The sequence below is a fragment of the Vidua macroura genome, chromosome 6 (genome assembly GCF_024509145.1).
Source record: "Vidua macroura isolate BioBank_ID:100142 chromosome 6, ASM2450914v1, whole genome shotgun sequence".
Lineage (NCBI taxonomy): Eukaryota > Metazoa > Chordata > Aves > Passeriformes > Viduidae > Vidua > Vidua macroura.
In genome coordinates this window covers 46355517-46381740 of record NC_071576.1, presented here as the reverse complement: position 1 = coordinate 46381740, position 26224 = coordinate 46355517, and the positions used below count along the sequence as shown (strand labels likewise).

General features: G+C 38.2%; 1 protein-coding gene across 12 annotated transcripts in view; it reads left to right on the top strand.

The window, feature by feature from the left end:
• The first annotated feature begins 1408 nt into the window (after positions 1-1408).
• The window catches only part of BRSK2 (BR serine/threonine kinase 2), a 303411-nt gene continuing 278595 nt past the window's right edge, over positions 1409-26224 (top strand). For all 12 annotated transcript variants that reach the window (XM_053979419.1, XM_053979418.1, XM_053979417.1 and 9 more), the window contains exon 1: positions 1409-1782. In XM_053979419.1, coding sequence (XP_053835394.1) covers positions 1689-1782 — 94 coding nt within the window. In that variant the 5' untranslated portion in view covers positions 1409-1688. The remainder of the gene's footprint in view (positions 1783-26224) is intronic.

Genomic DNA, 26224 nt, shown 5'->3' with positions numbered 1-26224 from the left:
GCAGGGTTGATTTTTTTCCAAAGCAAGTGTTAGGGTTTTGTTTCCTGAAGAAATCTTGGAACTGTTTAAGCCTGATTTCCTCCCTCCTCCTCCCATCTTACTAACTCCCCTGCAACCCATTCAATAGTCATGTTGTCTGTAGTACAGGTAAACAGCCAATTTCTAGTTTTATTCCAATTTACAAGAGCGTCCGTTGTTTCTGGATATAGATATTAAGAAAAGGTAAATTTCCCTCTTCAAAAAAATCCAAATAAACAAACCTGAAGTAATCTTCTTTCAATGAGCAACAGATAATGATAAGGCTTGTAAAAGTTTTGCCTTCTCTTTACAGGCTTGTTAAGGCTACCTTCCCTGACTTGAGAATTCTTACTCTCTGTGTCTCAGTTGGAATTTGAATAGCAATATCTTGAGCATTTTTTTGTCTGAAGTAGGGAAGAGAAGGTAAAAATGGAACCTGTGTGTGGGAATAGCTTCAGCTTGATATTCCTGCAGACTGGCTGAAACTGTTGTATGGTCCTGAATTCAGAAAGTACATAGGCTTCTGTTGAACTTGAACTATCTGCAGAATCCCTTCTTTTGTCCAGCTCCCTAATCTCTTAAGGTTAAAAACACAGCCATACATGGACAAAAACAGTGAAAGTTTTCTTACACTGCTAGTACGGTGCCTGTGGATCAGGCAATCTGTTCCTATTAACATCTAATCCCTGGATTTTCCGTTGCAATTTTAATTAAGAGAGTGGCCATTCAGTTTTTGATCTGTTCATCTAAGGACCCTAAGAAGTTTTTTTGTTCCCATCAAATTCAAAAGCAGGTCTGTTACTGAGTTTAGTGGTTACAGGATTGTGCCTGTTATTTTTCTCTTCTCCGCCACAACCCCACTTTTCCCCCAAGGTTTTCTTTAAAGGGTAAAACCCCCAGGAGATACAGGTCCACCAGAATCAAACAGAATCAAATAATTTCCCAAGCTCATTTTCAGAAGTAGATTTTTCCCCCCTTTCCTATTTCCTAGCACAATCTTGTCTTTTCTTTACTAATCTGGGACTGCAGCTGCATAGTGGAGTAGAATTGAGAGGTTAAAAAAAAAAAAAAAGAAGAAAAAAAAGTGTATTTTGGGGTCTAAATTAACATACACATTAAATTATATTTAATTGTGCCTTATCGATAGGCTGATGCACTTAGGTGTCTTCTGCTGCCATTCGTCATGACGCCCTGTAGCAAGCAGAGGCAGCAACGGCTGCCGATGGAAAAGAAAAGGTAGTGGAAGGAGGAGGGGAGAAGAAGGTGGGAGGCGAGGGGATTGGCTGCTTTTAATGTCATTCACAGCTGCGGCCCCGACTCTTCCGCTGCTCCCGCTCTGGCTCTCCCTTGAACAGCTCGTAGAGAGAGCAAGGCGTGCGGAGCTCGGATCACCAGCATCATGCTCCTCGGGCTTGGATCGTAGATCCCCCTCTTTGAACACTAAAACATCTTCGTCTTTCAGCGTCCCAAGCAGACCCAGCGAGAAAACAAGCACGTGAGAGAGAGGAAAGAAAGAGGAGGAAGACGAAAATCTGCAACCAAGGGGACTAAAGCAAAGAAAAAGAGTGCTTTGCTTGCACAGCTGCAAAGTGGGAATTTAAAGAGCTGCAGAGAGAGGAATTCCAGCTCATCAGCACATACACGTTGCAGAATTACAGATCCAGGTAGAAATGACATCGACAGGGAAAGAAGGCAGCGGAGCTCAACATGCACAATATGTTGGACCCTATCGTTTGGAGAAAACCCTAGGAAAAGGACAGACAGGTTGGTTCTTTTGCAGCAGCACCGGTGCTAGAGGGAAGGTGCTGAAGCAGCCAGTGAGGTGTTGGGGATGGCGTGTTCGAGGGTTCAGGTTTTCCCCTTTACTGTTTCAGTGAAGATAATACTCATAGGGTATTTTGGCTTTTATTTATTTTTAGTTTTCATTTTAATAACTTCTTTTCTTCCTTTTTTTCTTTTCTCCTAAAAAAAAAAAAAAAAAAAAAAAAAAAAAAAAAAAAGAAAAAAGCCCAGGATGTTTTATGTTCATTACTCCTTCTAATGGGTGTTGTTCTGGTGACAGCCAGAGTGCATGCAGAGGAAAAAAATAGATGATCTGCTGGTAGTGAATTTTCACATCCGTTTCTTCACTGCCCTACTTAGGAGCATTTTTCTTTTTAATCAAAGTATATTGAAATTAAAGATTCACAGCCTGTAGTACCGAGGAGGTGGTGGTGGTGGTAGTGGGGGAGTCACCAGCAGTATTTCATGACATCATGATTGAAAAGGGTGTAGTCCTTAAGGTGCAGCTGGTGGGGGGGTGGTGGAAATATGTACAGTATGTCTCTGGCACTGACTGCTGTGGGCATTTAGCAAATATGGATGGATGGGCTGATGGTTTTTGTGGGTAGGGTCTGAAATAAAAGAAAAATAGAGGATCGGTAGCAGAATTCATTCTGGTTATGCTGTGTTTTTGTAGGAGGGGTTGGGAGGGGGAAAGGGAGGTTATTTAATTATTTTTCTTAAGGCTTGTTTATGAAACTTGCCCCCAGCAGATTTTCCTGAATGGAACAATGGTAAGAAATATTAAAAAGAGGAAGGAGTGTGGAGGGAATTAGCAGAGAGCAGGTGCTTCTCCCCTACATGACATAATTAGATCCCCTAAATGCGTTCAAGATCTGGACTTACTATTGCTTGCTTGGGTAGCACATTCACTTCAAGGGCAGGGGAGTATTAACTGGAAGAAAAACCCTTAAAAAGAAGCCCAAACGCCTTCCTTCTTAAAATATTTTATTTTTAGTAACAGGTGCAATAAAGCAATGGCAAATTCATTGGGTTGGGATCCCCCTAAAAGTGGATTGAGACTTCAGATTATAATTTAGGGAAGGGGTAAAATCAGCCATAGGGAGGCTTCTTTGGGCATGTGGGTATTAAGTGTTGTTCATTATGCTGGGACAATAAAACATGATGCATTGTGGTGTATTTTTTTTTATAACCCAGCCGAGCTTTGCCCATCTGTTGTCTAAAGGATTTAATAGGCGTTTCCATCCCCAGCTGCTGCCTCTGCTCTGCCTGCTTCCTCACTGCTCTGCGTGGCAGCAGCTCTGCAGTCCGCTATTTTCTTAGGGACAGTCAAAATCCAGATCTTTCTCTGTAAGAAGCAATGCTGTTCTGAGATGATTGATTATAACCTCCCCCCATCCTTCCCCTCCTCTTCCCAACCCCATAGCAACCGTTCAGAGACATGGATGAAGATGACATTGTCTTCTAGTGGAAGTGACTTTTATTTATATTTCTTTTTTTTTTTTTTTTTTTTTAATCTCTTCAGTATATCAGCTGCTATTGGTAGTTCTCTGTCACTGTTTTGGTTACCACCTTTATCCTTTGCATAGCTCAGTGGGTCTTCTGCAGCTGTGTTCTTACTAAAATCTGTTCTGATGATGGTAATGAAAATATCCTACAAGAAAAATTATGGTATAATGTTAATAAAACTGCCCTATTTCTGCTGATAATCCTTTTCTGAATACTCCAGGTGATCAAAGAGCCATCTGTAGATGACAAATTCATTTTTGTCTTCATCACCATTTCCTTTTTTCTCTCTCTCTCTCACCTTCTCAGTACCCCTCCCTCCCCTTTAAATGCAATTGTGCCTGAGATTCCTGAAAATACAGCTGCATTAACCTTTTGATCCATGTTCTTATAGCTTGGCATTGTGGTCCTAAAGGGTTATCTGCAGCTTTGGTTATGTTTTTTTTCCTCTCTGCTAATCTTCCTATCTTCCTCCTAAGTGATTAGAGATGTGGGGGTGGAGAGAGAAGAACAGGATGTATTTAGAGGCTTGCTGCTGTTGGCCTCTGCAGTTATTCAACCAGCTGGACAAGGGTGAAAGTTTCCTTTTGCAGTTTTACCATATAACTGATCTTTATAGATAAATCTCTATTGTTTGCACACATGAATGCACATGAAATGCACAATATATGGTGTCATAGAAGCTGGAGGTGGGGGAAGGAGGAAGAGAGATCTTGAAAGTAGCTGATGTCAGTCTGTGTCTCTCTTTTTATACCCGCCCTTGATTAATGGAATAATGCACTGAGGTGAAATCTAACTCAGTATTAAACATACATGACTAAATATGGACAGATGCCTTCTGGTCTTCTCGCATTTTCTGTGCTAATCACATTTGGGAGCATGCAGAATGGCATAAGCAGTGTGTGGCATGTAGCTCATCCTCATCCTGCTTGTTTTGGTGGGTAAGCAGGCAACCTGCAGCATTTTAGGGAGAGGACAAGCAGTGCAGTAAGAGAGCTTGATTCACCATAGTATATTGTGTATATTGGTATTTGAATTGCAGTGGCTTACAGATGAAGGAAGTTGTGATCGTAATAATTTGTTTAGAGCTTGACTTTGAAGCTTGGAAGATTAGGAGGTAATGTTTTGGAATTTTTTTTTCCAAGGGTATGAGGAAGAGTGAGAAGAAAAATCTGGCAAAATGAAATGATGAATAGAAAGAAGTGGAAGTTTTGTTGCGAAGTCCTGTCCATTTTGCAGTGATCTTCATATCCATCACTTTTATTTGGAATAAAAAATTATTGACTCTTTAAAGTTATTTTATATAGGCAGGTCAAGCTTTGCTCCCAGATACATGGGTGTTATACAAACATATTAATCACTCATACCTGCTTTTACTGACATTAGAAGAAGGGGGTTTGGGGAGGAGTGAGGGTTCATTTGTAGTTCAGAGCAGACTTAGAGAGGATGCCATGGAGGGAGAGCTTAATGGTAGATAAAACTCTCTTTGGCTTTCTCTCTGTGGAGTTCATGCTGATTGCCATCTTAAAAGCTGAAAAAAAGCATTTACCAGCAGCCAGCAACCTACTGGTCCCTGCAGAGAGGTCTGGTTGTGGTATCTGGGATATTAGTGGGACCTGGTGACATCTGGCTGTGGGTGGGCAAAACTGACAGGGAAAAGCCTTCTGTTCAAATTAGTGGGTAACAACTGAAAGTGTTGATTGATCAGATATGCAAAATTTGTCTTGAGCAGCCTTCTGGTCTGGTGTGTCACTCTTGCCGAGGGTAACCAATGCCACAAAGAGAGGATTAGGGCCTCTCAGGCAGAGAAGTTGGGAGGGGGCTGAAAAATGGTTGGGCTTAGGTCTTTGCTGCTAGTGGGAATGATAGAGGGACAAAAATTATTTTTAATAATGCAACATATGAATTTAACATATCATTTGAGTACTGTAGCAAGATGGTTTGCTTTTATAATGGGGTTATAATGGTTTTAGAGCACCTCTTCTTGACATCATCTGCCAGAATAGCATATGGAATCTCTATGTAAATGATCTTGCAAGCATATGAGAGGCATCAGAATCTTGATTGTTGTACTCAAAAAAATTATTTTATAGAACTGCCAGCGTAAAAAAATCTCTTCTGTTTATATATATGGATGTGTGGGGAAAGATTGGTTTATCTCAGTTCCATTGGTACATTCTTTCACAGTTAATTATAGGAGGTTTTCATGTAATTAACAGTAGTAAGTAAAGGATGTGTGTCCTGTTACAGTAAACAGTGTGCCTTGACAAGGCCCAGTCACACCCAGTCATGAATCAGTGTTATAGCTTTAGGTATAGATTTTCTTCATTTGCTACTAATTTTACATGACACCAGCTTCCTGTGTATGCCTTGCTCTATTTTTTTTTTCTTTTAAATTCCACAGTTATCTCTGTTCTTGTGTTTCTTTTGGCATCATTAGCACCTGTTTCACCCTTGAAACTCTTAACAGTAGTTCAAAGTGACTGTAGTGAATATTTATTAACAAGTGCAAAGATGAGGAATTGAAGTATTTCTTGTGAAGGTCTTTAGCATTTTGGAGGGTTTTCTTGTATTTTCATTTGACAGTCACTGTATAGGCTTTGGCATCATTGTTTGCTGTAGCACCAATTCAATGCCTAGTTGAAATTTCTAAAATGCTGACTTGTCTACAAGCAGTAAGGCATTGATTCTAAGTGGGAGTTACTCTATTCGCACTGAGATAAACTTTATGGGAAGTTTAGTGTTGCTTTTTCATTTTGTTATGTTCCTTTTATTCTGTTTTAAGCTCGGTACAAAGAGTCATGCTTGAAACTCACGGCACTTTGACCTTCACAAAAAGTGTAGAGGTTCCCTTTTCTGCATTGCATCCCATATAGCTTACAGCTATTTTGGTGTATAACATGTTCATTATATATGAGCCATAAGCGAGGTGTTCAGCAGTGTTATGCAGGGTTATGTAAGAACAGAAATAATTAAATTTGGGTCTTAGAGAATTTAATAGCCTTTTATTCAGTGAGAGCTTAAACAGGACATTTCTTTACAGTCTTACCCATCTGTTTCCATAACACCGGCAGAAACTGAAATTTGTTAATTTTTTTTATTTGTCTCTGTCAAATTTGGTTGAAAACTTCAGCTGTATTCAGGGAATTTTTGGTAGTCAATGTGGTCTCAGAAGCCTGGTTTCCTTAGGTAAGTAGGCTAAACAAAGTATATCCTCTTCATTCATACTGCTATATTTTTTTTTCTAACACAGCGTGTTGGATCTAGTGATAATCTAAGGAGTACAGCTTTCTTCCATTTAGCTGTCTAGATGAATATATCATTTTAAGAGATGTAAATCATTGCAGTTTTCCTCATGGCCTTTTTAAACACACAAGCAAACAACAAACTAGTATATATCCTAATAATGTTTTCATACATATACTTTGCTTTCCTTATGCCCATTTCTTTCAAAGCAGTATGAACCCATACTCTTCCTAATGACAGCCTGTGAAGACTTAAATGTTGAATTTGTAATCACAGAAATAAATACTGCAAGCAATACTGTAGGTAGTAGGGGTCTTAAGAATGAAATTTTCCCAAGAAAGATTATGTCATAGTGACTCACATGTAATGGATTATCAAGTAATGGTTAGGAGTTTTGAGAGATATTGTCTTTCTTAACTTTATATACGTTTCACTTTTGAAAAGTGCTTGCCTGTTTTACTGACTGAAGTAAACTAGTATTACCCTGCTACTTGTCTGAACTGGAAAGTTCAGCTATCCCTTTTATGACTCTCACTCTTTTTAGTTGTTTTGTTTATTGTTTGAATTAGAAATTCCTGTTTGCTAAATGCAATGAAAATGATTTTTAACTTCCATCCTTCTGAAAACTTTGTAGGGGCATGCCATTAGTCTTCTACCTCAATATTAGTAGCACAATTATTATGAACTTGTGGAAACAGCAGCAGGCTCTGAATTATTGTAAATTATTCTTTGTAAAGCACAGTAAGCTTTCTTACCCAAGAGTTGTTAAAATTTGATACTGTCAAATGAATAGGAGTCTGACTATATACTTAGATTTCAGATGCCAGCAGGAACTGTGGAAGCACTGATTTCACAAGTAGGGTTCTTGCACTGTTCAAGCACTTTCCTACTTTTTGTCATTGTTCTAATGTCATTTTGTTCTGCCACAGTGAGAAGGACTGCATTAGGGTGAGGAGAGAAGTTGAAGAAAGGAAAAAATCTTCTTGTTAAAATTTACCTCTTGAGAGGAATTCTTTTGATCTCTAGAAAATCTGTGATTCTTTGGGAAGAACCAAGTGTAGTGTTTTAGGTAGGTTCTTACAATTCCTTTTGTAAACTGAGTGGAGCAGCCAGTGTGTGCTTTGGACTCTGCAGCATTGCAATGTTTTTCAGTATACCATAAGTTTACTCCATACATTACATTTTGGGAAGTCTTTAATATTGTGTGCTTTAGAGAGTTAAACAGTAATTGTGATGGCAATAATAAATGTTATACACATCTAAAAATTAGCAGGTGGTTAATATAGAACAAATGCAGGTGGAGGAAGAATTCCAGCTTTCAGAAGAAATTGAAAGGAAATGAGAAGTTTGAAAGTAATACCTTCTAAAGTAAAAGACATTGCATGAGGACTGTGCTATGCACCTAGGAGAACAGTCACAATAAGATGGGGTGGAAGCCTGGATATAGATTTCTGTGAAGGTACAGTAAAGGCAGAGACATAAATGAATACTCAAGTAGTTGTCCTCTTCAAATGCTAAGATACTGTAATTTGCCCTTGTGAAGTTAGTCCATATTTGAAAATGAGCTGCATTCAGTAGAAGCATCATCAAGACTGGGATAAATAGATGAGCGTGAATTTTTTTTTGTTTGTTGTGGATTGTCCTATTAAGAAATATCCCAAAGAAATTTTCTGGTTGTTTTTTATTTTTTTTAAACAAGCCCAAGATGTTTAGCAATCCTAGTCAATAATGCTGTTCATTCTGCTTATGGAATATGAGGAGATTGTTCCATTTCCAGTTAATGCATAAACATTATGTTTTTCTACAAAACAGCCATAATGATCTGTAGAATAACATGAATAATTTGTTGTAAATAGTGTTCTTAATGAACTTGAACCATCTTCATCTGCAGTGTCTGTAAATGCAGAGTGATTTCCTTTAAATCCTTATTTGTTTCAGATTTTCTGGCAAACAGCTATTTATACCTCCTTTCCCCAACTATCTTTACCTCACTTATGGATTGTTTGCACTTATGCAGTATTCAAAGTTTTGAATTGTACTCTTGAATGTAGTCTGTTGTGTATATTGCGTAAGAGAATTGTATTCTGCTTGGAAGTGCAAGCACTTCCAACACAGATGTTTGCAAGTTCAAACCAAAAATTCAGTTTTCCTGGAAAGTTTGGACATGATTCCTATAAGCATCCATGCTTGGTAGATATAAGTTTTCCAGAAAGTCTTTTTAAAAGGTACAGAAGTGTGACCAAATTAAACTTGATTTAAAATCACTACTTTTATAGCATATTAATATTGTTCACCCAATTTCATTTTACTTATTCTACATTTAATTTTGAATAGGAATATAAAATTTTTATGAATGAATTATATTTACAGACTAGAAACATTACTAATAAAAATATGTTAAAAAACCGCACTAAAAAATTACCCAGAAGATTTTTTTCCATTGCTTCATAGCTTTTGAAAGTTGAGTTTGAGTGGAGTTTTGGTGGAGCAGCAGAATTTGTTTTGGTTCCTTTCATGGAAGTGCATTACTGCCTATTGATGTAGCTGCAAACATTTTGTTCTTGGATGTGTCAGTTGTGGCAGAGATGCCTGTGAGGGTGCAGTTGTCCTGTGGACTGTATAAACAGGAATGCACTCTTTCTTTTGCAATGACCTTGGGATAAACTTTTTAAAGTCTATTTAATGCAAGTGTGTCATGAGACTAAGGACAGACAGCAATATGGGCAAAGAAGGTAATGATGGTGTTTAAGCAAATCCAGGTATGTTCTCTTGCCAGTGGTACTGTTGCCTTCCTAGAGGGCAGAGTAGCCTTCAGGCTGGTGCAGGTTGCTGATGCCTGCTCAGTGAGGGAGGTGGTAGAGTAGGACACTTCCCTTGAATTGTTAGTGCTCTTGGTTTTATTTTGAGAAAGTGATCTTATTATTTCCTGAAGACCATAGAGACATATCAGGCCAGCTGATATAAAGTAGCTCTAAAGCTGCCCTAAATAACTCTTTCATGGAGTTCTAATGGCCAAGCTTGCTGTTCTGCACCCCATGGCTGTGCTAAGCAGTTTTTGGCTTTTAGACTTTTGTTGTAACTACTTTGGGGAATAGTTTTTAAATTTTTGGGGTTTTTTCACATAAACATTTTTAATTTGGGATGAAGTAAGCTTAGACTGGAAGGGACTGTTCTTTGTGTAGCTCACCACAGATAACAGGCTGCTTTTCAGTTTTTTATCTAATAATCTACCCATTGATAATCAGTGATTTTATAATTAAGGAGTTTGGAAGAAAGTAGATAACTTGCCAGCCACTGACAAAAGGAAATTATTGCTGGTGAAAACTTTGCACTGAAATCTGTGAATCAACTGACAGCAAATGGGTTAATGCAGGGTGTAGGGGGATGTTGAGGAGAGAAATCATGGTCAGGTGGCTGAGGGTGGGGTGCAAGTACTATCTGTTTTTCTTTCTCATTTTAATGTTCCAGCACTATGTGGGAATTATAGGCATGATAATATTTCCAGTGAAGTACTTACCTTTAATTTTTCTAAAAAGGAAAACTGTTTTCAGGCATCCATTTAGTAAGTGCTCTTCTGGCTCTCTGCTTCTACTCACAAAAAAAACATGCTGTCTTTATATCCTGAGGCTTTTGCAATTTTGATTTGCTGTCTTTTGCACTATATGCTTAATGTGGGAGAAAATAAATCAGTGTGGCATTTTTTAATCATGTCTACATTACCTTTGTATTAACACACTCTGTTTTTGCAGTGTCATTGCTCTGTGTGTTCAGCTTTAAATGCCATAAACTGACTCTCCTTGTATTTTACCTATTAAAAGCACAATTGACTGCAAAAGAAGTAATGGAGGAGTTGGTTTCTGGAGGAAGCAAACTGAACTGGACAAAAAATGTTATTTTACTGTTTGTCTAAAGCCTACTTTTAGAACTATTTAGTGTCAGTCTGTCAAAGTGAAACAGCAGCTGCAAATGAGAATGTGCCAGGTCTTCATACTGACCCAGCAGAGAACGATGATGAAATTGCTTGGCTCTTTATCTTTCATTCTTTTTCTTAATTATCTCATATGAGGCTAGCAGTGCAGACACTGCTAGGTTTCTACACAGATACTTCTATTGGAAAAGTGATTGGGGGTTTTGCTTTGGTCCAGGATGAGGCACACCAAAGCCCAGGTTCATAGTGTTGGCTTGTCTGCCTTACAGGAATATAATTTATGAAGAAAAGGAACCTTCAAGAACATATTTGCAGCTAAATGTGATCTGGAGATGTGCAATTTCATTTTTGAAAATTCTGTTAAAAAATAAAATAAATGTCCTGCTCTGATGAAGTCTGGGCTCATCTAGTGTAAGACTTTGATAAGACTAATATTTTGTTGCATTTGCATTAAAGCGCAAGTTTAAGAGAGAAAATAAGACTTCATATCCCAAATCTTTGTGGTGTTAAATGTACTGTGTGCAATGCTATAAATTTTCTGATGTCTTTTGCTGATTGTTTGCTAGCAGAGGATTGGGTTACTTATCATGCCAGCCATTTGCCCTGGGTGAGTTTCATTTAGTGATCGTGTGAATGCCTTTTAATAAGTGTGACCTGTCCCTAAGATTAAGGAATGAATTTGACTATTTGAGATTTTTACCATACTGGAATCTCTTAATCTCTCGCAGTATTCTATTACAAAGCTCTCATCATATTTTCAGATTCTGAGTGATGGATAGCTTGGCTTTCATGTTGAGAAAACCTGCTGACAGCAGGTACAGGTTTGGTCCACGGTTATCTTTTTGAAGTCCTCATCATATGGTTTTTTGGTTTGCATTTTTGTGGGTTTTTTTGGTTGGTTGGTTTTTCTTTTGGTTGCTTTTGGGGCTTTGTTTGTTTATCTTTGTTTTAAAGTTTGGTGTTACCTTGCCTCTTCAAAATGGAAACTGATCTGAGAATTGTCATCCTAATCTGGAGGCTACTAGACAGATGTTTGGTTCTTTCCACAGCTTTAGTCCCTTAGAGAAAATTAATTAAGATGCTAGGAAGGTATCTTCAAAAAATTTCTGGGGATGTTACAGTTCTGAAGCTGAGACCCTTAATTGTTTAGGCCTTATTTAAATAGGTTCATGTTTAGTGCTTGAAGCGCCATAGAAATACTCAAGGACATAGCCCATACCTAAATAAGCATATATATTGTCAGATTTTTTTTTTTTTCTTAACTGTATGGTCATGGTAGACTGAAAAACAAGGTACTTTTATGGTTGTCTCCTACTTACACAAGATGCTTTGTCGTTGGGAAATTAATACTGATGCACTGTATGTCCTTGGACAATTATTTTCTCTTAGGTGTATTTTTTTTTCTTCCACATTTTATGTGTCTCGCCCAGCTTGTGAACTGAGGGGAAGGATAATTTGTGTTACATTATCTGCATGTAATCCCTTTCATGCTAAGGCATTAATCCTAGTCAGGCTTTTGTGTGTGAATAGGAAGTTCCATTTAAATATAGAAAGAAGCTTCTCCATTGTGCGAGTGGGCTGCACCTGGCACTGGTTGCCTAGAGATGCTGGGAAGTCTCCTTCCTTGCACTATTCAAATCCAGACTAGACAAAGCCTTGAGCAGCCACTCTGTTTGGCTTTGCTTTGTCAAAGGGTGTTGATCCAGGTGATCTCCAGAGATTGCTTCCAGCCTCAACTCTTCTGTGTTCTGTGTTCTCCTGTGCAGCTAAACCTTAACTTGCTCAGTGAACTGTAAAACTAAGGAACTCCGTATTCTCCAGTTTTGTACCCTGTATTTCCCTGCTGCTCCTGCTCTTTCTCTGTCCTTTGTCTCTTGGACTAGGTGAGGACAATGTTTGTGACTCATTTGGAGCTGTCTCTGCTGCTTGCCCATCTTTTTTCTTTCTCTTGAAATACATTGAGGATAAATCACAAGTGAGCTTTCTGTAGTGGGAGTGATGGTTTGAATCTCTTAGGTTTTTTTTCCACAGACATTCAGCACTCTCCACTGAATTTGTGGGATCTCAGAGACTTCCCTTGCTCTTTCAGACTTGGTTGAAACTTGATAATGGGTTCTGATGTTACGGGGGAATTGCAAGTGGGCAGCCTGAACATTTAAATTTTATTTCCTTTAAAAAATCAGGTTAACAGAAAGCTGTCCTAAACAGCACAGCTTCTGTAATCTTCACTTGGTTTTGAGGGCCATGAGATGCTGCTATGACAGATAGAGATTGCTGCAATACAGCTGCTCTTCAGATATTGCCCTCACCTTTTCTAAGATTCTTATACCAAAGTTAGAAGGAGAAGGTGGTGCTAAAAGCACATTATGATTCCCTGATGCTGGGGGAATCCCCATACAGCTTGGCAGGCTGGATTGCTGCCTACTCACTGCTGCTGGAGCAGTGCAAAGCAAGGGAGATGGAGACTTGAACTTGGTCATTTCTGTTTGCAAGCTGAGCTCAGTGCTCAGGGAGTGTGGGAAGAAGGGAGCTCTCTCTGCATTTCCTCCATGTATCCATTTTGGTACAGTGGCAGTATTTGAAGTAGTCCTTTCCTGCAGAAAGCTGAGAGGAAGACTGAGAGCCGTTTGTGTGTTTGCAACGCCTGTCTGTACAGAATCGTCACCAAAGACAAAGCCAAGTATTATACTGGAACTTGGCAATGGCGCAGGCACTATCGCCTCATTAAACGCAAGCATTTGTTTTTTTGTAAAGACACAGCTATGAGTGGCACAGCTTTTAAGAGTCCTTACACTTTGTGAGCACCAGCCTTCAAGTTTGTCATTAGCGTTTGAAGCTAATTAAATCTAACCTTTTCCCCCCAAACTTCCCACTCCTGTAAATCAGTAAAGCTTGATTAAAATCAGTAATCATTGTCAATAGAGAACAATCAGTCCTAGAGTTTCTGGGTTTTGTCCCATGCTGCTTTTCTTGTGGGTCTGTGGTTTATTTCATTGCTCATATTTATGAAATTACATCTCTTTTACTTCTGGTTGTTTCCTGATTGCAATGAAGACATTACTTAGGCAAATTTCCCACTCACTTACATCTGTGCAGTCTCAGTGACTTCAAGGCCTTCCTCACGTTTATCTGAGAGGGGAGTTTGACTCATGAGCAAGCTTCTCATTGATCACAGCAAAGGCAGACCTCTGGCAGTGTTCTAGTTAAGAGCAGCCTAGGAATACATCTCTGCAGTGAATATTCAAGCAAATTAGAGCACTAAGTGGAATGATACTGTAAGCAAATTCAATTCAAACAGAAAATACAGGCTCAGCATTTTACAAATTACTATATTTCATCCTTAAAGCAGAAGTCTGTCTGCTCAGCTAACATACAAATTAAGGCAAGCAAATGTTTTAATACTTCTAGTAGTAATTCTCTAGTATTCCATACATACCTGTACTGAAATTATCCAGCCAGTCTGCATTAAGTTTGAGAATGCCCTTACATTTATCATTACTTCATCTTTGTTAGGAAAAGGAACAACCAAACTAGTAGCATGATTGGGACAGTTGCCATCTTTATTACCAGGTGCCTTGTCCTGCTCAGACAAAATGCTGCAAAAATAGGCAGTGTTTCTGGGTCTGAGTCCTTAATGCTGTCATCACCATTTCTCTTATCACCGCTGAATTAGATGAGTTATGGCTGCAAAGCCTGTTTAGCTCCACCAATTCTCATTTATCCTCAGCGCTTTTGTGCCTGTGGCTCTGTGGAACCAGGTGGGCTGTAGACTGCTTCACAAGAATTCATAGCAACCTTGATTAGAATAGAAAAATTAACATCATATTTACTCTTCTAGTGTCTGCTCTACTGCAGATTTCTGAAGAGTTCATCAGAGGGGAGAAACTCATATGCTCTAGGTCTTTTTCTTCTCATTGTAATGGTGGGAATTGAACACATGGCAAGACCAAGTATCCAGATCAAAGGCTATGTGTAACTTGCAGTCACAGGTGGAATTCTAGCCCTGGTGGGATGTGCTGTTCTCTTCTGGCACAAAGAGCAATGAACAGAGGGCACTGAAGGTTGGAGCAGCGAAGCAGAGCACCTAAGAATGTTGCCCTGAGTAGAAGTCCTGTCTTCCCCATCGTTTACCTTATTATTTACTTGTAGCTGTTGTGCCTTTTCTTGGTCTCTTGATAAACTCTGCATCAGCTATAGATCAATATAATGTGTCAGATGTGGATAAGCTGAGTGTTTTTATACATAATGCATTGTACACTTTATGTATGGGAGACTTCATTTCAGGGTTGGTTTGGGGGTTTTTTTTGTGTTTGTGTGTGTACACAAAATGCCAACCTTCTGCTTGATCCTGTAGAGTTCTAATTCTCTGGTGCAAAATTATTCTGTGCTCTCAAGGCTCCTTGGATTAAAGGTACTGAACTTCTCAAAGGAGGGTCACTAGTTGTACTCTTGTGATCTCTAAAATGCTACAGAGTCTTAGCTGGGACATTTCTTGTCTTCAAGAGTAGTAGAGATGTGTACAATACAGGGTCTGTTTGTGTCATTGTGCAGTTGTAAGGCAGATTATTCAGAAACAATAACTATGTATTCTTCACTGGCCTTAAGAGGCTTAGTCACTGACTTGGGGTAGAGCCTTTGACTAGTAAAAAATTGTATTTTTTTATGATGCCCTCGTGTAAAACTAAGATAATCCTTGACTTCCTTTTTGGGACTGAGAGGGTTAGCCAGCTAGCATAGATAACTGTATCAGAAATAAAAAGCATCATGAAAAGGCCTGGGATAACCCTACAATTTAGGTCTAGTGATTTTTAATTTTTTTTTTTTAACCTCCTGAGGACAGACTGGCCCATACAGCCTGGTCTGCCAGGTGATGATATCTGTTTATGCTGCATTTGTCTTCCATAGCTGGTCCTTTTGATTGTTGAAATACTGATACATAAATGCTGAAATTTCTGGGGCTGCCTTTAAAAAGTTGTTCTAACTCCATTCTAATAAAATGGAGAAATTGCTTTGATATTCCCATTTTGACAATATGTGGCTATGCTGACTTTTGTTGCTTCTTTCCTTAGGGGCATTTGTCCCTGATCTCTCAAACAAAATGTCACTGAGTAAAACTATGTATGATGCTGTGTGTTCTAGTTACAAAATATTTATAACTTGGTCACTTTTATTTATGCCTCTGTGGAGCTGGTGGAATTCTACTGCAGTGTTAAAATGCAGCAGTTTCATTTTCCTGCAGGCAGCAGCCCTCTGGTGGTGTGTGCTTTTTTCTTTTTTTTTTTCCTTCTTTTTCTTTTTTTTTTTTTTTTTTTCCTTTTAAGTAATTTTTGGAGATTCAGATAGACTGATAGAGAAGCCTCTAAAAGTGCCTCGAATTAAGCTGCCACATAGTCCCATATCTCCTCTCTTTTCCTTTCTAGTCCTCACCTCATCACCACCCCTACCCAAATTTGCAAGTGGGATGTAAAAGACAAAGAAAGGTTACAAGATTAACCCCGTGGATAATACCAACAGTCTTATTTAGCAAGCTGATATTTACAAAATACTATATCTGTAAGTTTCAGCTCCCAGGACTCCTGCCTGGAAAGGGTATAGGTCGGTGTGAAGTGGGTGGCTCAGCTCCCAGGTTATGCTGAAGACTAGATTGTCAGGAATGCAGGCATTTCTGAGGAGGCTGCTGATGAACTTTGAAATATCAAAGAATTTCTTTAAGGGATGACCTTAGGAGTCTGTTACATGGGTGTTAAAGATAGTCATATCGTAAGCTACTGTCTGGAAAAAGTATTTTGGCTAATGGGGAAGGAGAATCTTCTCATCAGTGGCCTAGGAGTGAAATTTACCCTTTTGCTAGTATGAGATTTAGCTATAACTTGAGTCCCACTTAAGTCCTATTTTGAGGTACTAAGTTATGTTTTGGGAGGTAAAAATGGGAATTCAGAAAACAGATCAAATAAAATATTGCTCCTTACTGTTTTTGAGATAATAAGCCAGAATTTTGTGCAAATGGATTTTGAAATTATTAAAGCTGTGCCAGGAATGCATTTGGCTTGTTTCCTTTCCAGGACTACAGTAAATGTCAAAATCATGCTGTATTTGTGACTATGCTACTGCTTAAATACTCTGTAGGAAGACATGCAGTTTTTTTAACAATTGAATTCTGAAGGGTTTAGGGCAAATAATTCCAGTTAAGATTAATTGTTTTAAAATGTACTGATTTTTTTACTGTGATCTTTGAAACCTACTGTGGGTCTGTAAAGTGAAACTAAAGTTACTGCTTAGGTTTCTGTGTTGTTTTGGGGTTTTTTTTGGTCCATTTTAAAGAAGAATGGGATCGGTAAATAAAAAGCATTAATATACAGAATAACTTCTGTTCTTTGTTGTGGTTGTGGCTTATGAGCCCTTGGCAGTATTTGGTTGAACTTCATACAGTGGACAGCAAATAATACAAATTTGAGGCCTTACTTGATAATACTTCAGGTCACTTGTGATATAATTGCTGAAATTATCAAGAGATGTTTGTGCCAGCTAAGATACATGATGCAAAAGTGTTGTTTCACCTATGATGCTTTTGGGTGTGTAAGTCTTGGCTCTTTTTGCTGGGTTTGCCTCAGTCAGGAAGCAAAGGTCCAGCCTAGTGCACAGTTTGGGGATAGAGTCTGACCCTTGCAAAGAACTCTCAGTGCACATAGCTTATATATTAGAGGGGCAGTGACAATTTATGACTAATGCTTGCAGTTAACAAGGGAGAAAGGCAACATTCTTGCCTAACCTGCAATCTCCAGAACATGATTTTATATTTGCTTATTTATATTCCTGTTTGGGATTTAAAACACAGCACTGTAACACATGCTGCAGTAGGTTATTGGTAATTTTTGGAGGCAGAATAAAAATTGGTTATTGCCTAATCAGGCATGTTTAAAAAAAAAGAAAAGGGAAAAAAAAAAAGCCTTGAGCCTTTCATTTTTTTTCTTCAGCATGCTTGTCAATTTTGCAGTGAGAGGACTGAAGTAAACAGCTTTCTGCCATCCAGTGGAGAGAGATACAAGTTTTTTAACTAAATTCACCAAATAACAATGCAAAAGCTCCAGTAAGGAAATGTAATGAACTTTAAAAAAAACCTGAATTTTCCCTGTTTTGCCACAAGTTTATGGTAGTTCAAAGGTTTAAAATAAAAACAAATCAAAAATTGAATTACTAGGCTGTGGATGAGGTGAAAGAGAGTAATATTTCAATTTAAAAATCAATGTTGTCCTTCTCCACTGATGCCTGAAGAGGCTACCTAGACAAAGCTAGAACTTAAGGCATCACCACCCCCATTGATTATTCTAAATACTTTTTTTCTAATGAAAATCTCAAAATATGTTTGCTTCCAGTCTAAAAATGAATTCAAGTGGTTTATGGCCATTGCTGCATGTAGGGTGATGAACTTGATAAGACCTAACACAGGTGTACATGCATCCTAGGAGAAATTAAATCACCAAGACTTACTCCTTAACCTTAACACAAAAGCAGGTGTGATTATAGTGTTGGTAGCCTGGCTCTAATGTGCAATTTCGTTGGTTTTGTATTGTCTCTTAACTTGCAAAAATACTGAGATTTGAAAGCAACTATGGACAGTATTGGAAGTAACTTTTTTGGCTTTCTCATTTCTCTGTGTATTAAGCCTTTATTCTTTGGCATTCAGCAAGTCAGTGGTATAGGATCATCTTACTGCTCGCCCTTTGATTTTTCACTCTTCCCCTGTGGCAACTTTCCCTGCTGGATGTATGTGGATTTAGCTTGATTCCTAGCCTTGCCAGCAGCATTGTAAAATCGAACTGTAGCATTTGAAAATACTGCTCTATTGAAAAACAAGCTGGAGCAATCCAGACTTGGATTTCAAAGGGAATGGAAGGTTCTTGATCCATGCTGCTTTGCAAGCTCAGCACCACAAAGTGTGGTTGACTGTAAGCTCACTCATGTTATGAAACACTGAAGGGTATTAAGTGTAATAAGAGGCTGGAAAAGTGGGATATGTGAGAAGATGAAGAAGCCCAGATTCTGTGTCTCCACAGGCAAATTGGTGCTTTGCTTATGCTTATGCTATTGTTAAAATGGCTTGATAGCTCTGAGGTTATTGAGTCTTACTTTAGATTTCCACTACTTCACAGGAAACACAGTTTAACCATGGCTTACTCCAGGAACAGCCTGTTTGCATCCCATATTCTTGGTTGGAGTTGATTTATTTTGTAAGTGTAACTGAAAGATCAGATTTGATGACTATGGGCTAGACCCTCAACTGATGCTATTTGGTTAAGAGCCTTGGATTCCATTCTGCTGGAATGACTCTAGTTATGGACTTGACCTTCTATGTAAGGACAGAGACTATAATTTTTAAATTTGGGAAAGGGTCTAGATGTTGGATTTTCTTGTTTCAAACATTGTTACTTGAGAAAAGTATAAAATCACATGCATTATGAAAGGTTTTGGTGTCTGAAGTTTTAGATACTGCACCCTTTCTGCAAGGAGGTGCATATTTGTTTCAGTCTTTAAAAAGGCCTTTCTGTAACCTTGACTAGTTGTTTTTTAAACCAGAGATCACTTTAAGTGATCTCTGAATTTATAGCAACTGTATTTCTACATTGATACAATAGCCACAGCTTGGATATTGCCTCTGTTCTGAGGTATCCACAAATGCCTACAATTCTCTTAGACAACTGACCTTTGGGCCTAAAATTCTTACACTTAGCCTCTAGTCCAGAAATTACTTTTTTTTTGTCTCAAGAGATCTTGATAAAATCTGTGTGATGAGTTTATTTTGTCTGACTCTTGGCAGCAGGAGGTGGTAAGGAAGGGGAAGTTAGTAGTTCAATTTCTTGATGGAATTAAATCCTTGAGAAAATAAGAATGGTTCTTTATTTAAGGCTTACTTGGTACCTTCCCAGTACATAGCTTGCTCCACATCAGACTTCATAATTTGTGTACTTCATTTTCATTAGATGGCCTATCAGAGTTATCAAAACTGTTAATTTTGTATTAATACCTGTTGATAAAGAGTCATGTGGTGAAACATACACAGTTAGAGGTATTTTGGGCTAGAGGGAAGATTTTAAGTCTGATACTTAACCATCTTTGAATTTTAGGGGAGTGAATGTAGGAAAAGTGGTTTTTTGTTCCAGAACTGTACATAACCACATACTTACTACTTCTCTGAGTGAGGTGCAAAACTGTAAAATGGCCTGTTCTATCTTGGACATTGTCCAAAATCTCATGCCATTTCATACCCTCAGCCTACTCGTGTATATCTATGCTGCAGTTTCTAACCAGGCAAGAAAGCTCCAGACTGCTGCGGTGGGTCAGGGTGATACCTGGACTTACTAATTTAAAAGGGTCTTGGTTATGAGCACAACAGGGATGTTATGATAAAACAAGTTTTTTTGTGTCAGACCAGTGTTCTCTGGTGTAGTAGATAGTTCAGTGGTCAGTTTAGAAATGCTGCAGCAGCTGATTTCAGAAACACCAGATCTGCTTTTTTTTTTTTTTTTTTGCCCCTGCTATCTTGATTAGTAATTGCCTTCTATCTGAATGTGTCAAAGATTACCAGTTGATTTTGATTCTAACATAGGGATATGAGTCTATTCCCAATAACTGTACTTCAGATGGGTGTGATTTTATGTTGCCCCAAGTGAATGAAAAGAAGCATCAAAATCCTTTACTCCTTTTCATTCTTTCTTTGTTTAAAACTTTATCCCCTTTTTTTATTAGAGATAATGCACGTCCTGGTATTAAGGGGGCATTCTTAATGTATCATCTCTATCTTTCATCATCCTGTGCTTGTCTAACATTGTCTAGGATGTCTGTTTTTAGTCTGATCATCAAAATTGGCAATCTGGATATTTTCATTCTATCCTGGTATGATCCTCATGCACTCTGTGTTTTTGCTGCTGGTCTCTTAATGTTACCTATTTCTTCTGTGCATTTTTGAGGTCAGTATTCCACCTGGGGATGTATCATTCATTTATATTTTGGCATTACCTCATTCTCAAGTACAGCTTTAGATTTGATTGTTCAACATTTTGTTGTCAGTTTTGATTACCTCTGCACATTGAGTTGGTATTTTTATTATGCTGTCTGAAGTAATGATAACTCTTTTCTTGAATGATTCCAGCTAACTTGGGAGTCAGAACTGTATATTGCTACTTCACATTAGTCTTTCTATTATGCATTTATTGACACTGCGCTTCATCTACAGTTATGCTCTTTTTCCACCAGGTTTTGATATTTCATTATTTTAAGTGCTTAAATGAGACTTAAGTGTTGGTCTAGTGCTATCCTACTGTGCAAAGGTATATTTCACCCTTTATGAACTGATGCATCCTGTCACATTAATCAGGGCTGTACTGTGGATTTCCTAGGGCAATATAAAGGATCAAATTTCCTAGTTAACCCCTTCAGAACCAAATTAAGTGTTGATGCCAGGCCTAGAATGTGTACCACAAACTTGATGTATCATGATCTGTAGTACTGGTGATCTATTTTAGTGTGTCCATAGGGAAAACTTCAGCAGTAGCAATCTGCTGGGTACTTGAAATATCCTAAGGTCGAAAGGTCACAGTTGGTGCATCCAGATGTTGAGAGATTTGTAGCATTTCCTTCTGTTGCTTCCTCTGCTTTTGTAAAATAGGTTTTTGTCAAAGCAGGTCCATAAAGGTTCCCCCAATCTAAGGCATTAACTTTGATGAGACTCATTTATGCCCATCTATCTTTTTCCTTTTATTAAAAGGAAGATCTGTTTCTTCTTTGCTGTTTCATGGAAGAGTTTCTAATAGGTGAGAAAGTGGCTGGACATGAGCAGGTTTGATTTCTTTAATTATCTCTGGTTTTGACAGTAATTTCTTGAGACTTCTGTTTTGTCACCTGTAATGTTGATAATGGACCTTACACAAACTACTTTGAAAGTTGAAGACTCGGTGTACTATAGAAGCTAAGGATTTTTTTCTTTTAAGTATAGTGTTTCATAATGTATGGCAGGGTCTGCTGATGTCTGATTTGGTTTTCTGTTGTTCACTGAAAATATCAAGAAACTGACAGACCAAATAAAGCATTTCTCCTCCATATCTCTTAAATGAGGGAGGAAACACTCTGAAGATGATTCTTCTTTCTGCTTCCCTGAAGAACCCAAACAAAGTAAAACTGCAGTATAAAGGATATAAAAATCTGAATAGATGGAAGAAATATTTTCATCCCTTCAAGCTTATTACTATCATTATTGTTTTGGTGCTTCTGGTTTGGGAAGATAACTTGTTTTGTTCAGTGAGCACTGATTGCTGTGAAATTGGCAAACTGTCCAGCTGTTCAGTGGATGCTTGTCTGATCATGGAAATCCTGCTTACGAAGTAGAGCAGGGGGAAAAAGAGTGAAACATGCTGATATCTTAGTGGATTTAGTTTTACATAGTATCATCTGCTAAATATGCAGTGACTCTTTTACTTAGCAATTTAGATAAAACCCCATAATTATTTAATGAGCAACATCCCTCTTTCTCTCCCATTTGTTTTGATCCCCAACTCCCAGAAGTGCTAGCTTCAGGGTCTGTGTAAGGCATGACTTAGGCTGCGTACCTGCTGCCCACCCTGGGTATTGTGTATGATGTTTTGATTTATTTATTAGCCTTTATTTTTTTAATCCATGAAATTTTTGTAGGCAAGGAGGGAAGAAACAGGATCTTTAAATGACAACCCACAGCTCCTCTTAACTAGCGACAGATACCTTCTGACGTGACATTTTAGGGACTTTGAGACTCCTGATAATAATATTTGTGGTTCAGGAATGACCTTGCATATCAGAAGGTCTTTGTCTATCCTGCATGTCATAATGAGTTAAATATTGTGGTGAAACAGCACAAACCAAAAGCACAAAACCAAGTCTGAGCCTCCTGCAGCCTCTTTATCCCCTTGTTACCTTCAGGAAGAAAATGAAAATTGATGCATCTTTCTAGAGAATACGGAAAAAAAGTTGCTGAAAAGAAATAGCTCTTTAGAACAGTCCACAGCTGTAGACTGCTTAGAACGGTCCACAGGCTATACTGACAGAACTGCAAGAAAGCTGATTGTAAGCCTGTTCAAAACCTTGCAAAAAACTTCTGGATACAATAAATCACTTGTGTCTTAAGCAATTCTAATTAAATAAATTTCTCTTACTTATAATTACCTTTTTATATTAACTTTTATTCATGGTACTAGATGGAAAGCCATGTGGAAGTTGGATTTTGGTTTCTAGAAGCAACTTCTCCAACTTACTTAAAACAGGTCATGCTCATTTGTGTCAATATTGCAATCAGTTGCTCAGGGAGAATAGTTGTGTCGTCAGAACTGAGAATCACGATTTAGATTCAGCAGTAGAGAAGAGCAACATCTGGATTATGTGCTACTGCTCAGGAATGCTGTTTTTTAACTTGGGATTTTAAGGTTGTGAAAATAAGATCTAACTGGCCTGGTATATCAAATTATTCATTTGCTAATGAGATTCCAATACAACTTATTGGAGTTATTTCCCAGTGTTGCAGTGTGAAGCTTTGTCCTGATCATGCTTCAGCTTTAAAATGAGTTCCCACCAATGTGAACTCCTTATCAGAGGCGTGAGGTCACTCTCTTGTAGTCACCACAGTGGCTGAAATTTCCATGGAAACACGAGACCATTGGAAGTGTTACATACAACAAGTGAGCTCAGGAAAAGAAATAGGAAGGGAACAAACAAAATTGATTTTATTAGTATATTTTTCTTTTCATCTTATCTGAAGTGTACCCATTATTAATGAAATCTTTCCTGCATATCATGTTGGACCTACAGGTTCTGCCCCTGGGACTTGCTGAAGCCATAAATCAGGAAGACCCTCAGAGTTTGGCCACTTCCTTTTCTTCCTTAGTAAGGATAAGTGAGGTGTCTAAAGCATACTTCTCTGCTGGGTTTGGTGTGAAGGAATCTGTTTTCAGTTCTTGTTGATCAACAGGAAAATTCCCTGTGGTAGTGAGAAGCCTCCAGTTCCAGAGGTGGTGTCTCACCACTGGAAGTGGCTCCTGAGCAGGCCTTGCTATTTGCATTGGCCTGGTATTACATGCTGTAGAATAAAAAAGTGTGCTTGAAGCCAAGCTCTACCATGGCAGTCATTCACTAATACAAGGCCTCTGAGATACTCAATGACGTATGTGAGGACAATTCCTTCTCTGGGCTACATTATCCCAGAAAAGGTGCTATAGCTAACTCTTCCCCGTGGCTTGATTTCCTCTTTGAGTAGAGATAATCCACAACAGAGAAATTGACCTTCAAAACAGACACTTCTGTAGTTTCAATTATGATTATCTGTTTTTCCAAGAAATCTGTGCTGACTCCTTGTCTAGTATGGAAAGTTGGCTGAATCACTAATTTCATTCAGGAATTGTTTTCTCTTGAAAACCATTTGTGTATGATGATGCAAAATGGGAAATACTTCTTTCCTAGAACCTTCCCTTCTGTTCTCTTCTGTACTGAATCATGTGTTGGGAAATTGTTCTCTTCCCTCCTCCTGAATTCAGAAGGAATGTGAGGATTTAGTTTCACAAAAAGGTCTAACTAGTAGGGAAACCATGAGCCATAGATTTATCTGGTGTAAATGCAGGGTATCTCTGTTGAAGTTAGGATTGACTCCTATCAGTACAGGATTCACTTAGTGCTGGAGTGGATGCTCCTTTCACAGAGGAGAGTTAATACAAAAAGAACTTTCTGAGAAAGATGGTTCTGCTCTCCAGTTTCGTTACCCTAGTTTTTAAAGTCTTATAGCTGCTAAATAACTTTGGTGTCTTCAGTTGCATCAAAATATCCTTTTCTTGATGTTTTATAATACAGTAGGAAGGTTATTTACTCTTTCTAGTAAATTCTAATTTTATTGCATAAATACTACTCAGATTCCTGTAGTTTTCCTTCTTACTTTATGGAATTGTGAGTCTGACGGAGCCATCAGAATGCCCCTTCCAATCTGACACTTAAGTCTCTGTGAGGGATCATTGTCATGCCTTCTTTCTTTAGAAATACTGTAGGACAAAACACAGGCTTGCTCCTCATGTTGGCTGCACATTCTGTACTGCTTTGAGGCAACTGCTAAACTTGTAATTGCATCTAGTTCTTGAATTAAGACTCTCATCACTTCCCTCAGTGGTAGCTTTTATTTGTTATCATGGCTTGACTGTTGTGGTTGTTTCTTTTTTGCTTCAGTTTAAGTGATGAAGGAAGTCTGTGAAGTTTCCTAAAAATCAGGTCATGCTCCCATCCAGTTTTGGATAGCCATGGGAGAGATGCTGCTTTTCACCATACGTCATGGATCAGGAGCAATAGAGCAATTGAAAACATAAAAAAGAGGGGAAGGAAAATTATGCGAGGCCAGTAAGTCCTGCTTCCTGTGGTAGGTGTGAACTTATATTTTTACCATTCTGGAGAACTTTATCTTTGCACCTCTGTAGACAGGAGCAAGTCATGTTGAAATTATAAGAGCAAAGTGTATTACAGCCCTGGGGCCCATTCTGTTCACTGAATACATACGAGCCTTTCTGAAGTGGGAGTTATTTGGTATTTTGGAAATAACAGAAGTTAAACAATTGGACATCTGCTTTTAACATGGATAGAGTACAGCTCTGTAAGGTGATCATAATAAAATTCTTACCGCCTTTAGGCAACCTATAGAAAGATCATAGCAAATCATACTGTAACATGGATACCTGTTTTTGTTGTAAAGAATGGTCTCTGCCACAGGCTGATAGTTTAAGTCATTACTTCTTCATTCATCGTTCTTGAACATTTCTTATTTTCTCAACTATTCAAGCAGCAGAGATCTAGAATCATTTCATTAAGTTGAGATAAACATCTGATGATTATTGTTACTGTTTTCATATTATATAAATACCTTGGGAACCATTCTTTTAGGGAGCTTTATGCTGGCTGAGCAATTGCTACCCAGAGAAACCCACATTCTGAATATTAAACTTCATGGATATTAAGTTAAGTACTGCCAGAAGAAAAAAAAAAGAGTAATTTAGAAAGAAATGTGGTTTTTATTCTTGAAAAACATGTATTTATTAAAAAACTAACACCCTTGCAAATTGATGTGCACTTCTGCTAAGTATTTCCATAACACAACTGGGAAGTTTAAACTAACTTTCTTCACTGTCTCAACTCACATATTTTGAAACAGAGGTGCCATTACTCTGAGAAATGTGTTAAGTTCCATGTGTATGCTAAATCCTTTTTTGTGCCTTTGTCAATGTACAGATATCATCATAAGGCTTTTATTGCAAGGCATTATTCAGTAGTAATTGTTTTTGAATGGCAGCAGCTATTCTGAGTGCCCACAAGAACACAAAAGTTTTTCACCATTTGTCACAGGTGATGTATCCTTCTCTTTGTTGCTCCCTGTTGAATACACGGAGAGCATTAATACCAATTTTATACTCATGTTTGTTTAAAACTGATCTAAAGGTGCACTGTACAATTGTATGTGTATATGGGTGACACTATACATAAAATTTATGATTCTTAACATGGTGATAGGTTGCACTGCATGTTCCCACTACCAGTTGTCCAGTAATGTTCTTGATCCTGAGGAGTTTACCCATCTGTGTAGTTTTTTGCTGCAAGAAACCTGTTTCGCAGAGGCAAGTGATTGTTTCCGTCAAACAGAAGGAACTGTCCAGCATTTTCCAAGCTGAAGGTATTAAAACACTGGTAAACTTGAAGTGG